This window comes from Rana temporaria, chromosome 6 (genome assembly GCF_905171775.1).
Source record: "Rana temporaria chromosome 6, aRanTem1.1, whole genome shotgun sequence".
NCBI classification, from domain to species: domain Eukaryota; kingdom Metazoa; phylum Chordata; class Amphibia; order Anura; family Ranidae; genus Rana; species Rana temporaria.
This window is the reverse complement of record NC_053494.1, coordinates 128,158,392-128,174,140: the sequence shown is the minus strand read 5'-3', so window position 1 is coordinate 128,174,140 and position 15,749 is coordinate 128,158,392. Positions and strand designations below refer to the sequence as shown.

The 15,749-nt window shown below is 41.7% G+C and overlaps 1 protein-coding gene across 1 annotated transcript in view; it reads right to left on the bottom strand.

Annotated features, from left to right (window-relative positions):
• Positions 1-748: 748 nt before the first annotated feature.
• The window catches only part of PLEKHM3 (pleckstrin homology domain containing M3), a 223,887-nt gene continuing 208,886 nt past the window's right edge, over positions 749-15,749 (bottom strand). The window contains exon 8 of the mRNA XM_040357361.1: positions 749-1,616. Coding sequence (XP_040213295.1) covers positions 1,439-1,616 — 178 coding nt within the window. The 3' untranslated portion in view covers positions 749-1,438. The remainder of the gene's footprint in view (positions 1,617-15,749) is intronic.

Genomic DNA, 15,749 nt, shown 5'->3' with positions numbered 1-15,749 from the left:
CTAAAAGTACATAATCTAACCGGATACTAACATTTATAGGTAAAGTTGATCCAGAGAACATCTGATTGCCTCTCAGGGGATCAGGAAGGAATTTTACTATCACAGTATACTGCAATAGGTGGACTTCACTGGCAGGATCGACAGATATTTGTGGAACTTTACAGTGGTACTAAGCAAAAACTATGTGCATATATACGTATAATTAAAAGATGTGTTTTTAACAGGAAGCCATAGCTCTATCTATATTGATATTTGTCTGTGTCCCTTTTGGGGGTTTCCCTCACTCCTATCACCCAGACTAGAATTGGGGGAAAAATGATCATTGGAGATTTCAGGCAGCAGCAAAACTCGTACACACGATCGAAATTTCCGATGAAAAACGTCAGACTGACTTTTTCCATCATAAATTCCGACCATGTGTGAGCCCATCAGAATTTTTCCATCGGAGATTCAGAGGAATTCCATCGGAGTTTACATGGAGTGTAGTTGGGCAAAAGTTTACATCTTTTCCTCCGATGGAATTCTGTCGGATTTCCGATGCGAGTTTGGTTGGGCAAAAGTCAGATCGTGTGTACGAGGCATTAAATCTTCTAGGCCTTTGCCACTTTATCTTAAAAAATATTATTTGGTTGCAGATACACTTTAATAATAAGGATTTTAGATTTTACTCAGACTTTATACTTTTACTATGTCTCAGAAAACATTGAATCCAGCAACAGCCAGACACTTCATTTTTTTTTGTAAAAAAAAAAAAGGTCAGCAATGGTAGCCCCCATAATTTCCTTAATACAGGCTCCTTTTAAACAGTGAATAATGATAAGCACAAAAAAGCAACAGTTGAGATTTTTCATGTCAGGTACAAAGAGAAGAAATAAGACTGGAGCAGCCAATCAGCTTCTAGCTTTCATTTTCAAAGTTTACCTAAAAAAGGCTGAAGGTAGAAGCTGATTGGTTATTACGAATGGCCGCTTCGGTTTTAGTAAGTCCCTCCCCTCACACCCCCCCACCCAGGGATCTTTGCAAAGATCATAACATAAGAACTGAGAGTGGCAGTGAACAAGGTTACACATGGGGACAGAGTTTCCCATATGTGCATGCATTATAAAATGAATAACATTGCACCTTCCCATTTTAAATGACTCAAATTGCATTAGATAGAACCTGAATAAATAATAGACACATGCAAGGAAATAGGGATATCTTCTATTACGGTACATGTTCCTATTTTAGTGTTGGGGTAAGGTAAAGTTGTCATTATAGTGCTTAGAACATTGAGTAAAGGGAAGAGTAATAAGTAAACTAATAGCTAGCTGAGTGCTTCCTTTGCAACATGTTACCAGGTATCAACTATTACTTCCTAAATGATTTCTACTCAAGAAACTGGCTTGACTAGCAGCAGGAAAGGCAAATCAACTGCAATGACTTAGGACTGCACTGGTCACGTGCTCTGATAAGACAGCTCAAACATACTGCAGGACTCTTCCAAGCTGTCATCCACATTCAGCCTTTTCCAGAACGACTTCTGTTTCTTCTGCAGCTCCTTGCGCACACATCTTTGGCAGGGGACAGTTTTCACTTTGCACTCAGTGTGGAAGACAGCGCCACAATTTTCACACCTGAAATAGGAGGAAATGAATGAAATTCAAACTATAGCACTATTTAAAGCGGACCGCAGGGAAACATTTAAATACACAGTTGACATACATACAGGGCAGCCATCACAAATTTTGGGGCCCCTTACACAGCTTTAGGCAGGGCCCCCCTGAGGCAGAGAACCAGAGGGGGGGGGGGTTCTGACGAAAAAAAAAAACAAGTGTAATCTCTTCTTCTGGGGGGGCCTGGGGACCATCGGGGCCCTTACTGGTGTAATGCAAAAAAAAATAAAAAATATGGGAGGGGGGCCAACTAGGCCCCTGGGGACCATCGGGCCCCTTACAGGTGTAATGCCTGCACCCCCCTGATGGCGGCCCTGCATACATATATGGGAATTCCCTTGTCTGCCAAAGCATATGCTTTTTCCTGAGATTTATAAAGTCCTGCTAGACCTCACAGCCTAGTTTGTGAAACGACTCCTCTCTGCCACAGGTAAGCAATAAAGCAAGGTCACCTCCGTGCCCCCATCCTGTGACTGGATAGTGAAAAAGCAGGAGAAGCACTTCAGCCCTCTGTTTTCTCTTTCTGTCAGCATGTTCCTTGTCAGCACATTTTCATACACCAGAACCTAATTGTCTCCTAGCCCTGACACTCCCAATCCCAGTCTGATCACTGCCGTACAGGGGATAAGCTCATCCGAAATCAGAATCGTATACTTACACAATTCTATTGCACAGAACAGGTAAGTATGGAGATGTTAGTTTTTTTTTATTTATTTAATTTACCTTTTTCTTTTACAATCACTAAGTTTTCATAACGGTTTCCACATTGGGAAGTTTTCCCTTTATGGCCTGTCCTACTGGAAAAATCGGATTGAGGTCGGGATCCTGTGTAGGCCAATCAAGTTCCTCCACTCCAAACTTGCTTATCCATGTCTTTATGGACCTTGCTTTGTACACTGGTGCACAGTCATATTGGAACAGGAAGGGCCAACCCCAAACTGTTCCCACAAAGTTGGGAGCATGAAATTGTCCAAAATGTCTTATTATGCTGACGCCTTAAGAGTTTCCTTCACTGGAACTAAGGGGCCAAGCCCAAGCCCTGAAAGACGACCCCACACCATAATCACTCCTCCACCAAATGATTTGGACCAGTGCAAAAAGCAAGGTCCATAAACACCCAGATGAGCGAGCTTGAAGTGGAGGAACTTGACTGGCCTTCACAGAGTCCTGACCTCAACCCCATAGAACACCTTTGGCATGAATTAGAGTGGAGACTGCGAGCCAGGTCTTCTCTACAACAACATTAGTGCCTAACCGCACAAATGCGCTTCTGGAAGAATGGTCAAACATTCCCATAGACACGCTCCTAAACCTTGTGGACAGCCTTCCCAGAAGAGTTGAAGCTGTTATAGCTGCAAAGGGTGGGCCAACTCAATATTGAACCCTACGGACTAAGGCTGGGATGCCATTACAGTTCACGTGCGTGTAAAGACAGATGTGCCAATACTTTTGTGAATATAGTGTAAAGACAACCCTTCAGAATTCAAGATCCAAACAATTTAATAACCAACATAAATTTTCAAAAAATATATTAATATATTTCTAATTTCACTTAAAATAAGCAAGGTCCAAATATTATCTTCACAACCAGAACAAATAAATCACAGGCCTCTCTTATATCCATTGCATGAGCATGGCAGCCAAAGCAAGTAGCATTTTAAGAAAGTCAGCATTGGCCGCCTACTTATTTCTCTCAGTGCAGTTTTTTTCTAAAATACCGGCAAGGTTAAAATAAAGGTTAATAGAAAGATAAAAAAAGACATAAAAATAAAGAATAGTAATAATAACAATAATATAAAAACAATTTACTGACACAAATGCTTAGTGCATTGCAGATCCTAAATAAATAACACAAAGTACGTAAAACAATCTCAATCATTACAGCCTTCCACTATTTGGCTGTGAACCAGGTCACTGCTACCGTATGTGCAGTGTTGATTTTCTCCTATTACATTAAATGTTCAAAACACACACAATGGCTTTTTGAGCAAAACAAGATTAGCCCTTTTCACATCACAGGAACCCAATAACTGACCTAAATACTGCCAGAGCTAATGCAATGTTGACTGCTGTATAAAGCAGTGCAAATATACCTGAAATTGTTCTACAAGGCCTGATGGACAGTAAATAGCTGCTAATTGGCTCTACTTTGTATAATGTAACGTAAATAGACGATGGCTTGTCAGGACAGGGGTCTAATGGAAACCAAATAGCCGTCAATTTGCTCCACTGCATTTAATAGTACACAGGCTTCAGCTTGGTCTATTATATCTAACAAACTAGAAATAGATAACAGTTCTTTGGAATTGAGACACTGCAAGACAGCAGTCAAAACATGTAAACATTCAAGCTCTCGAGTTCAAAGATAAGTGATGGTTTCATATAATTGAGGGTAATTTTACCACAATCAAGGTGTAATTTTACAGCACCCCTGTGAATGACAAAAGTAAAGTGCATTGAATGTTATGTGTCCTTGGCAATTTTTGCTAAATGAACTGATCATCCTCAGTGCTCTTGTATATATCTGTTTCACTGAAGGTAAACACTACACATATTAAAGCGGAACTCCAGGACTGCCTCACTTCCTGTATTTTTTTTATTAAACAAAAAAAAAACATATACTGTATCAAAACCTTTTTACTGCAGTCCTTTTATGTGTCCAATGACCACAGCAGCTTCATCCTCTTCCTCTGACAGCGGGGGCAGGCATTTTTCCAGGACTGATCAGTACTCATGAAATGACCTGTGAGCCCTGCTTAGTCCCGAAGTACTGTGAGCCCAGTATGTGTTATAATGATGTATCTCCTAGAACAGTGGTCATCAACCCTATCCTCAGTGCCCACTAACAGGCCAGATTTTATGTATTACCTTGGAGAGATGAAGACTAGAATACTGCAATCACTGAGCAGCAAATGATATCACCTGTGATGTATTTTAGTTATCTTGCAAACCTGGCCTGTTAGTGGGTCCTTAGGACAGGGTTGATGACCATTGCCCTATAAGGTAATGCCACGTACACACGATCCGAAAATCAGATGACAGATAGTCCGACTTTTTTCGTTTACTAGTCGCAAGCAGAAACTGAAAAGGTTACTAAAGTCCCGAAAATTCTCGTACGACAGAAAAAAAAAATCTGAAGTGATGTCATGTGTTGTAATGTATTTGTGTTGTATTTTTGGAGGACAACTGTAGTGACTAAATGAAAATCGTATGATCTGGTATCGTACGAGGAAAATTTTCGTGCATGTCCGATAAAATAAAATAATATCGGATGAACTGTCATGATCGGCTCACGGAAGCCCTGTACCAACGATCCGATTATCGTACGATTCTTCCTCAGGCTTCATTTATCGTACGATATTCGCATCATGTGTACGGGCCATTAGGCTCACGGGAAATGGGCAGAATGACATGACTGTCACTGTGCCCCAAAGAGGACTGTCAGTGCCAGACAGAGGAGAAAACCAAGGACAGCATCAGAGAATGAACAAGATAAGTAAACATTCATTTTTTTTCTCAATTTTTATGAAAAGGGAAAAAAAATATATATAAATAGTGCTTGGGGGTTCTGAATAATTTTCTAGCAAAAAATACAAATTTATATTTGTAAACAAAAAGTTCCAGAAAAGGCCCAGTATGGAAGTGGTTAAAAATGTATCATATTGAAGCTACGGTAACTAGTCCTTAGACATAGTGGCTGAATCTGTTTTCTTTTTTCAGGCCAAGTACAAGTGCAGAAAAAATATGTTAATCTGTGTGACAGTGCTTCTCCTCCATAGATACAGCGAGGTGAGTGACAGTGGTCTTTCTAGGACAGGAAGTGTGTTACTGGCAGGATCCCTAGGTGAAAATAAAGAAAAGCTTGAAAAAATCTGATAATCTGCAATATATTAATACGCGTAAAATGTAGATGTGGGATTAAAACAGTGGGCACAGTAGTTGCAAATGGGGTATTGTTAACATTTGCTGAGCTTAAATGTAAGAACTAGTTCCCCAACTCGCACTTGTTTCATTTTCTTCAGTTCAGGCATGCTTTTTTTGCCAAATTTAGGTCTTCTAATCTGGATGTGTGGGTTGGTGACCTGGAATCACTGCTCAGGCGTAAAGACCTATCTAAAGCCTTGTCTACTAGCTACATGGTATTATTCATAGACACTACAAAGGTTTTGGCCTCCTGTCGTGCTGCATAGTTGTCGGATTTCCCGTAGCTTGACAACAATGATTGGGATGATGTATGGAGCACTACGTTTGCTAGATTGGCATCAGCGCGTGATCACTTGATACAGTTCAAGTTCCTCCACAGAATACACTACACTCCTGCTAAACTGGCGAGGATTTTTCCTAAGCCCCCTTTAAACTGTGATGCACCTGGAACAAGTTTTTTGCACATCTTCTGGCATTGCCCGCATGTCTGTTAGTTCTGGGTAGAGGTGATGGACTGTGTTAGGTCTGTTGGGCCTGGTGGACACTTTGGCACTCAAAAATGTGATTCGTATTTTGCCCACTCTGCTCCTGTATTATGTAAGCAAAGTGAATATCTTATCATGGAAAAAAACGATGGCCCACACCATCGTGGCCTGGAAGGCATTGATAAATAAGGTTATACTGATGTATGAAGCCACATATCTTAATAGAGGGGTACCTGATGAGTTTAAAAAGGTATGGAGTGGTTGGACAGAAAATAGCTCTACAGCCTCGGATTAATTTCCCTCCTGGATGAGGGTTTCATTTTTGGTGAGCAGTGAGGTTTTGTGTAAGCCAAATACAACCTCTCTTAGTACGGCGGGGGAATATTGTACGGTTTACAGAAAATATACTGTATATGGTATTTACCCTTCTCTCTCCTTACTATAATTTTTCGTCTGGGAAGATTGCTACTTTTTTTCCGGTCAGGGAGATGCATTGTACACTGGTGCTGTTGAATCGTAGTGCTGAATGTGCAACACGTTTCTACGTTTGTAACTTTTCATGTGAAAAACCTTTAATAAAAAAAAAAAAAAAAAAAAGAATAGAGTAAAGTGTCACAATTACCCATTTGTTGTTTTCATATTGTCATGACAGCTCGCATATTGTCACAATTGCTTATTTGTTCACATATTGCCACAATTGCCAGTCTGTAGCTCCTATACAGTCACAATTGACCATTTTTTACTGCAAATTGGCACGTTTGCTCATATACTGTCACAATTGACAGTTTTTTTTTTTTGTCTCTGTATAGTTATGAGTGCCTGTTTGTTGGCCCCATATGGTCACAATTGCCCACGTGTTGCCCGTTTTTGTGCGTTTGATACATATATGTATTGTAACAGTTGACTGATTGTTGGGTGTGTATTGTACACAGTTGCCCTTATGGGATCCATGTATTGTCAGCATAGCCATTGCTTGCCTACAGATTTGAAATTACAGCTGTTTAGAGGATAAAATTACTATAATTTAGTCGTTTGTAGGCTTTTCACTATCAAAGCATGCCACTATTATCCTTATGTTTCACCCTAGTGTAACACATACATGTTTTTATTAAAGCCTTCAATTTTTTTTTTTTTTACCCACATGATTATATATATTTAAAACATTCAGATAAAGTAAATTGTTACATCTCCAATTTTGATGAATAATAAATAATGGAAATCCATTAGCTATGTATGCACCGTAGGATAATGTAGGCACAAAAACATCTAATATTTTAATAACGTAGTGAAAAAAGTAAGACAGAGGTTATTGCTACATAAAGGCAGCAGTTGCCAATGTGTCCCCTCTGTCATACAAAAAGACAGTGCCTTACAACAAATAACCTTTAGATCCAGGTATCCCCAGAAGTGGTAAATTGCAGTATTTACATTGAAGACACATGTCTCACATCTTAGAGCAGCTTTTCTCAAGCTTCTTGACATACCTTTCTGGTCTCAGGGAACCCCTGCTAATAATTTTTATATTTATGGCTCATGGTACATTAGCATGATGATTGGTGGGATAAGGGATCCTGAACCTTGTTGTCAGTGGGAAGTTTATCTTTACAGAGAGTAAGAAGAGCATTAGATCAGTGGTTGCTTATCCGAGAGGCAGAAACTGCTCATTGCTCAAGGAGTCCCTAGCAACTTCTGCAGGAACCCTAGGGAAAAGACTACCAGAGTATCGAAAAAATATGATTTATTGCCATCTACTACAAGTATCAAATCTTTCAGTGTCCCTTTTTTTTAATACATTATTTAATACAGTGTTTCTCAAACTGTGTGCTGGGGCACATTTGCGGGTGTGCCGCAGGGAGCCTGGGAGCTGTCGAAGCCGCCAGGCACATGTCTTAAGAAAGCTGGCTGTGGCATGCAGGGCCCGGCCACAGTTGGATATACCACATATACCTAATGGTGGTGGGAGGAGTGAAAAGAGCCACCGAGCCGTTCCATGGCAACCTAGGCTACCGCTGGTGGCCTGGCAACCAGGACGGCAGAAGAGGAGGAAAGACAGAGAAGCTGTGGCCTTCTACACCACCATCTTCTGTATATGCAGCTGCAGCTCCTTGCTGGCTTTCCTGTGCGGGATGAGCCAGCAAGGTGCTGTGGCCACTTATAGGGAAAGCATTGTGGCTAGTTTATGCCCACCTCTCTTCCCACCCACTTCATTTCCCACTGAAGGGGTTGGATCTGATGCTCCAGGCTAGAGAGTTCACCATTTGCATATGGTAATTATGCTCTTTTTTGCATCTGCTATCTTTAGGCACTTTTCTTCCTCAACAGACATGTGCCTGGCTTAAGCTGAAGGGGAGACCATTATACACAGGAAAGTTGACTGTGGATGAAACATTTAACAGGCTTTAAAATGCACTACAATAAGCCAGTTATTAAGCAAACCTCCTTTATAACTGGCGAGTAAAGCTTAGTAACTGGCTTTGTAACTACTAAAAAAAACAGTTATAAAGCATTACTCAAAGACAGATACTGCACTGGTAACTTGTTTTTTATAGTAGTAGCTCCCAAACCCTGTTTTAAGGCTACATTCGCACACCTGTTTAGCATTGACTAAAATCAAATCGAAAAAGAGAAATGCACGCTTGTTTGTCGACTTTGGAGCCCTGTGGCATGTGTATTACTATTATATCGTCTGCAAGGGGGCGGTGTATGAAAAGAAGGGCAAATTTTGCACTGTTGATGGGGGAGTTTGTGGCATCCGCTCCTAACACGATATAATTGTAATACACCCGCCCCCTTGCAGAGTGGAGCGAGCATCGGGCGTGTGTGGCAACAATTGTCACAATGCCCTGTTCATTGCGCAGGCAAAGTCTACAGCTCATGCACAGCTCTTCATGTTCGCAATTTTCGGAGCTAGAGCGATTCGCTTGCGCAGTCCAGGGCGGGCATTATCCTCCAGGGGGACACATATCGGCAGAACACCGGCAATACAGTAAGGGGAACCCCGAACCAAAAAAAAAAAGTGTGGGGGTCCCCCCAAATTCCATACCAGGCCCTTCAGGTCTGGTATGGATATTAAGGGGAACGGGGTCACCCATACATGTCACTGGGTAACCCTGCAGCATTTCCCTGTTGTGTCAGAGGTGGGCGGGGTCACCCCCCATATGTGATGGGTGCCCCGCCCTCAGCTATTTAAGAGCTGTTTTGGCGTGTCTGGCATCATTCCGCGAGCGTCTCCCATGGAGGCAGATCAGATCGTGGCGGTGTGTTTTTCCATATGCCAGGTCGCTGGAATTTTTTTCTTTTTAAATAAAGGCCTTGTCCCAAGCTGTGTCTGTGTTTTTTACAATTTCTTACACTTTTTTTGTGCAATGGTAGGGGTACAATGTACCCCGTTACCAATTCACATAGAGGGGGGACCAGGATCTGGGGGGTCCCCTTTGTTAAAGGGGTCTTCCAGATTCCGATAAGCCCCCCGCCCGTAGACCCCCACAACCACCGGGCAAGGGTTGTGGGGATGAGGCCCTTGTCCCCATCAACATAGGGACATCCTCCCCATGTTAAGGGCATATGGCCTGGTACGGTTCAGGAGGGGGGCGCTCTCTGATCCCCCTCTTTTCCTGCAGGCCTGCCTGGTTGCGTGCTCGGATAAGGGTCTGGTATGGATTTTGGGGGGACACCCATTGCATTTTTTTTATTTTGGCGCGGGGTTCCCCTTAAAATCCATACCAGACCTGAAGGGTCTGGTATGGATTTTGAGGGGGACCCCTACGCCATTTAAAAAAAAAATTGGCACATTGTTCACCTTAATATCCATACCAGACCTGACCTCCACGCAATTTTTTTTTACATTTTGGTTGGGGGTTTCCCTTAATAATCATACCAAACCCAAATGGCCTGGTAATGGCGTTTTTTCAATTACTTTTATCTGTATTGCCGGGACCTGACAATTCATTATAGCCACCAGTAGTTTTAAATTAAATTTCATTTTGTGCAGGGACTGTTCTAAACACGGGTGAAATGCGCCACTTTACAGGCATACTATACACACCCTCCAGGTACACATTTTAAAAGAATATTTTACTTTTATTGTTTCACTTTAAGCATTATTAAAATCACTGCTCTCGAAAAACAGCAGTTTTTAAAACGATTTTTTTGCATTGATACATATCCCCTGGGGCAGGACCCAGGTCCCCAAACACTTTTTATGACAATAACTTGCATATTAACCTATAAAATTAGCACTTTTGATTTCTCCCATAGACTTTTAAAAGGTGTTCCGCGGCTTTCGAATTTGCCGCTAACATCCCAAATTGTTCGCTATTTGGCGAACACCGCTGTTTGAGTCGTACTTACGCTCGACTCGAACATCGGGCTCGTCCCCCACCAAGAAGCATGCTGCTAGGAAGAGAAAGCAGAGAGACAATCTAATCGCTGTGCTGCTTTTCCTTTTACTATCCAGTCACAGGCTGGGGTGGGTTCAGGATAACCTGGGCTCCAAGGAAGGTTGAAAGATGCTAGCCATCAGACATCTAGTGATATTAAGCATACTGCAAAATACTGCAGGGGGTGTCAACAAACTGAATATTGCAGCTATTTTATTGTTTATTGGGATATTCCATTTTATTAATATTGGCTGGATATTTGCTGTAATCTTATATTGGGCACCCACTAACTACTAGTTACTACTATATTTAAAGCCTGGTATTTTTTCTTCAGGAACACAAACACATTGTAAATCAACCAAAGAATAATTTAGGGAGCTCCTGGATATTTTCGTCTATCCTGAGATCTGTGTCCGGAATCTTATACAAAGGGATAGGTAAGTAGGTTTATTAATGTGTAGGTGTGAACAGGTAAAGCACAGGATTAAATCTTTATTTATCAAATCTTATCTACCACACTAGTAATTTGTTGTGACCTGAATGCAGCCGTGTAAGAATATGTTAAGGAAAAATGACTAATTGCAATGATAGTAGAATCAGGTCTGTGTTCTTTTTCGACACACCTTCCCTCTTGGCTGATACCTGTAGTTACCTATGACTCTTATCAACACACTTTAGTACAACTGGCTCCTATAAAATACTTTGGCTGTCTAGATGCACCTGCTGCTTCTATCCAAAGGTCTGTGTGCAGGAAAGGAAATAAAGATAAAGGTGAACAATTGCAAAATAAAAACACCCAGACAAAGAACACAAGTCATGGTCTTTGGTATTTATTAACTTGGACTAAGGCAGGCCTAGGAGTAATGTGAAAATGATCCTCCTGCTTTGAATACAAGTGCAGAAATATCAAATCCAAATTTTAACGTTAATGCTTCCACTATACTAACTGATGCTAAGAGCGATTAGAGTGAATTCCCTGGCTGCTCTATACAATGAGAGGAGTTTATTAAACGCTCAGTGACTCAGAGGACGGCTTAAAGCCCTTACTAATTCTGTTAGTCCAAGCCTCTGCATAAGCTTACCAATCAAAACAAAGATATACAATACTTTCAAAGTTAACCTGTCCTAAGGATTAATAAGCCAAACTAAGAATGATGTAGTTCAGCCTTCTTCCATTTTCCAGCTTTGCTAATGACCTCAATCTACTACTAAGTTTGACGTCTCAATACCTAGATTTACTTTAACAACCAAAAAGAATTTAAATCAAGTTCAAATACAGCCAGCCATGCTATTTTTACACACCTGGTTGAATTTACAAAAACCAAATAGACTGTGCATTTTGCAAGTGCAGTTGCAAGTGCAGTTGCACTCATTTTCCATATGTAGCGCCCTGCTCCTGTTGACCAGATGCTCTCATGTAAATTTAGTGGGTTATCTGAACTGTACATAGTTCAGATTTATTGTTATGGCTAAATTAGCTTCTGCTCCAGCGTTGTGTGCAGTTCCACACTGTCGTCAGTAGGTGTCGTTGTCACCACAGGCCGGTGTTGGAAGTACAACAGGCTAAGGTGTATTGGGTGTCCCTTCCCCAGAAACAGCCCAGTGGGAGTGTTTTACCACTGGGTATTCTGGGAGAGGATACTTAAGGGCCAGACGCCATTTCTTTCGCTCTCTGACCTCATGGCCCGCCTGGCCTAAGGTATGTGACAACTCTTCTTTTGCCTCGGGCCTGCTGGCCTGAGGCCATGTTACTGCAGGTAGGCCCAGAAGTCTGTCTGGGGCCTACTGGTTCAGTGGTGGTCCTGTGCTGTCTTGCCTGCGGGAAGAAGCTGAGCAATTGGAAGTTCCAGGGGAGGACCTTTCCTGTAGAGGACCAGGCGGAAGGCTGGTATCTCAAGAAGGGCCTGGTGACTCAATTGGAGGATACACCCCAACCAATCTACCTCACAGTACTACTGGGTGGCTTAAAGGTCTTTGGTCCTGTGCTGCTGTGTTACACTTGTCATATACTGATCACCATATCCCGTGGCAGAAGATTGTTCAACTGTTTAGTACTATCATTGAGTCTGTGGCAGAGACTTTTGTCTGTGCATCATTCTGGCTGCTAGGCCGGTGAGAGAGGCCTATCCGGGTGAGCAAGATCCATTGACAGCGAGTGTACTGGTCTCCGGGATCGCAAGTTCCTCAGTTATCTGCACAAGATATCTGAACCATCCCTCTACTTCGGCAATTTGTTTAATAAAAAAAGCATTAGAAAGAGATTGATGCGCACATTTGTTCTGACAATTGCTGATCATAGACTCTACGTTCGGGACACGGTGAACTGTGGGGTAACGGTGGGACCCAAAAATAACTCAGCAGCTCCTACGGGGGTAGTGCTACACTTAGTAAAGGTAAATGTGGTAAAGCTTCACTTTGTAAAGAGTACCCAATCAGGTGCAAGGAAAAACATTTTTTTTTTTACCAGCTTTACCACATTTACGAAGCTCCGGGGAAAATATGAGGGCCACTGCACTTGCAGAAAGCACAGTCGATTTGCCTTTAGTAGATCCACCCCATTATGTAAACTAATGATGACATCAGACAAAAGATGAATGTTGCACAATCCAGACATTTTCAGCCAGGCTGTAAGATTATCATTTTAAGGGCCCTATGTGACAATACCGCGTACTCCCTGACCAGACTTGGAGAGAAGGTTCAGTTTTTCATGACCAATACCTACTGTTCCTCTTAAGAATCAGGTGATAGGTGTGCCTACACAGTACATAAACATGTATGTTTGACCTAATACTAGCATATTGGTTTCTGCACTGACTGTGATCATAGTGATATTTTGTGGGTGGATCTTCAGATTGTCATCTTATGTCTATGGGCATCAGAGATCTGGTTCTAGAATTTTTTTTTTTTTTTTAAAAGCATAACAATAAACATTACACACACATATTATGTCAATTTTATATAAGCAGATCATGCTTTTTACTAGCAATTTTTATTGAACACTTGACCTTCCAAAGACTTACACCCCTTCAATGTACTATGTGTGCTGCTTTCACTCAGACAAGTGATGGATTTTATTTCCTGCAGAGACACAAAATCATCCCTTCCTCTCTGTCAAAATGGCGATCTGCCTTGTTTACATGGGCAGAGCTCTGTTTTGTGTCTTTGCCAGACGATCTGCGGGTGCTGGCAGATATCCAGTTCCTGGGACTCGCAGATGGGCTTCTGCTGTGAGTAATCACAACAGAAGCGGCCTGTCAGTGGCGCGCACACGCCCCCCAGGCAGAAGTGCAGAATTATATAACTGCTATAGGGCGGTCCTTAACTGGTTAATGAAGAACTGCACTCTAAAACAAAACATAGTTGTAAAGCAGGCTTTAAATATAACTAGTGAACATATGTACCCTTTTTTTTGGCAGTGCAAGACCACATAACATGCAAACACAGAACCCAGAATGCTACTATACTGTTAGCCTACAAGTTCATCAGCGGACTGGCAGCCAGCATAGCTAAAACAGCAAACAGCCAACCAGAAAATAACTAAAATACAAACCTTCCCCAAACCATTCACTTACAGACTCCAAGGATAACTGTACGTAGAATTACCCCTTAAAGTTGAGTTCCACCCAAAAATGGAACTGCCACTTTTTGGATACCTGCCCGACTCCGGTGTCACATTTGGCACCTTTCAGGGGGAGGGGGGAGCAGATACCTGTGTAATACAGGTATTTGCTCCCACTACCTGACATAGATCACCACAGTGATCACGGTGACCTATGTCATGTCCGGCGCCTATACTGTCCTCCCCCCGCTGTATTCTGGGAAACACACAGGTCCCAGAACACAGTGAGGAGGCGCAGCGCAACTCACGCATGCACAGTAGGGAACCAGGAAGTGAAGCTGCAAGGCTTCATTTCCTGATTCCCTCACCGAGGATGGTGGCCGGGGGGGCAGCCAAAAACTGAGCGATTGATCGGCCTCGGCTGTCGACATCGCGGGCACCCTGGACAGGTAAATGTCCATTTATTAAAAGTCAGCAGCTGCAGTATTTGTAGCTGCTGGCTTTTAATATTTTTTCTTAGGCGGACCTCCACTTTAATAAATGATCTCTTGCTAGGACAAATATTTAGCTTCAGCCCTGATCCACAGCTGCTTTGTACTGAGCATGCATGCTAAGGATTGTTGGAACCTTCCATTAATACAGCTTTTCCATAGGAGCGTGACTGCAGAGTGCATATTGTTGAAACAGGGATGAAGATATTTCTCATTTGTCCCATATGCTGAGAGGGATTCAGGGTGGTGGAGGAAATTTATCAGAAGACAATTGTGCAGTTGTCTTTTAGAGATGAAAACTAGGTCTATTTTTAGGAAATGTGGACCGATGACAAAAATGTATTTATACACGCATACGTTTATTTTCTGCGTTTACTGGTAGCTTCAGTGTTTTGCTATGGTGCAAAACATGTGGCCCATCAGTGTCTAAAGCTGGATACACACTATAAAACTTTGGTTGTTCGTTTTACTCTAGATTTACCTTCAACCATGTCGTGCAAGGGCCTGCCTAATTGCATACACATTGAAAGTGTTTAGGTTTGACCTCATATTATATGGTTTTGGTAAATCCAAAGTAGAAAACCTAAAGAAAATTGTACAGTGTGTATCAAGGTTAAAGGCTCATACACACGATAAAATGACACCAGGGAGGGAAAATGGCTAATTGGGCCCAATTTGGACATTTTCACTTAGGGGTGTACTCACTTTTGTTGCCAGCGGTTTAGACATTAATGGCTGTGTGTTGAGTTATTTTGAGGCAACTTTACATTGTTATACAAGCTGTACACTTACTACTTTACATTGTAGCAAAGTGTCATTTCTTCAGTGTTGTCACATGAAAAGAGATAATAAAATATTTACAAAAATGTGAGGGGTGTCCTCACTTTTGTCAGATACTGTATATTAGCAATTTACACAAACAGATGATTTTTTTCTGGGTGTTTTGCAATGTAATAAAAAAAAGGTTCCCCTAACTTAAAATGTCTCCTTTGTCACAAAGCCAATCAGGAAGGAAGCTGGAGAAGGTTTGTCCAAAATAAAAGTGGAATACTTAAATTTTTATATATTTTATTAATACCATCCAAATATTAGTAAAAGCAACTTTACCAAAACAAAGGTTTGTAAAGGAAAAAAAAAAAATCCCTAAAAAGCTTCCTTTACCTTAGTGCAGTCCTCCTTCACTTACCTCATCCTTCCATTTTGCTTTTAAATGTCCTTATTTCTTCTCACTTCTTGTTCTTCTGTCTGTAACTACA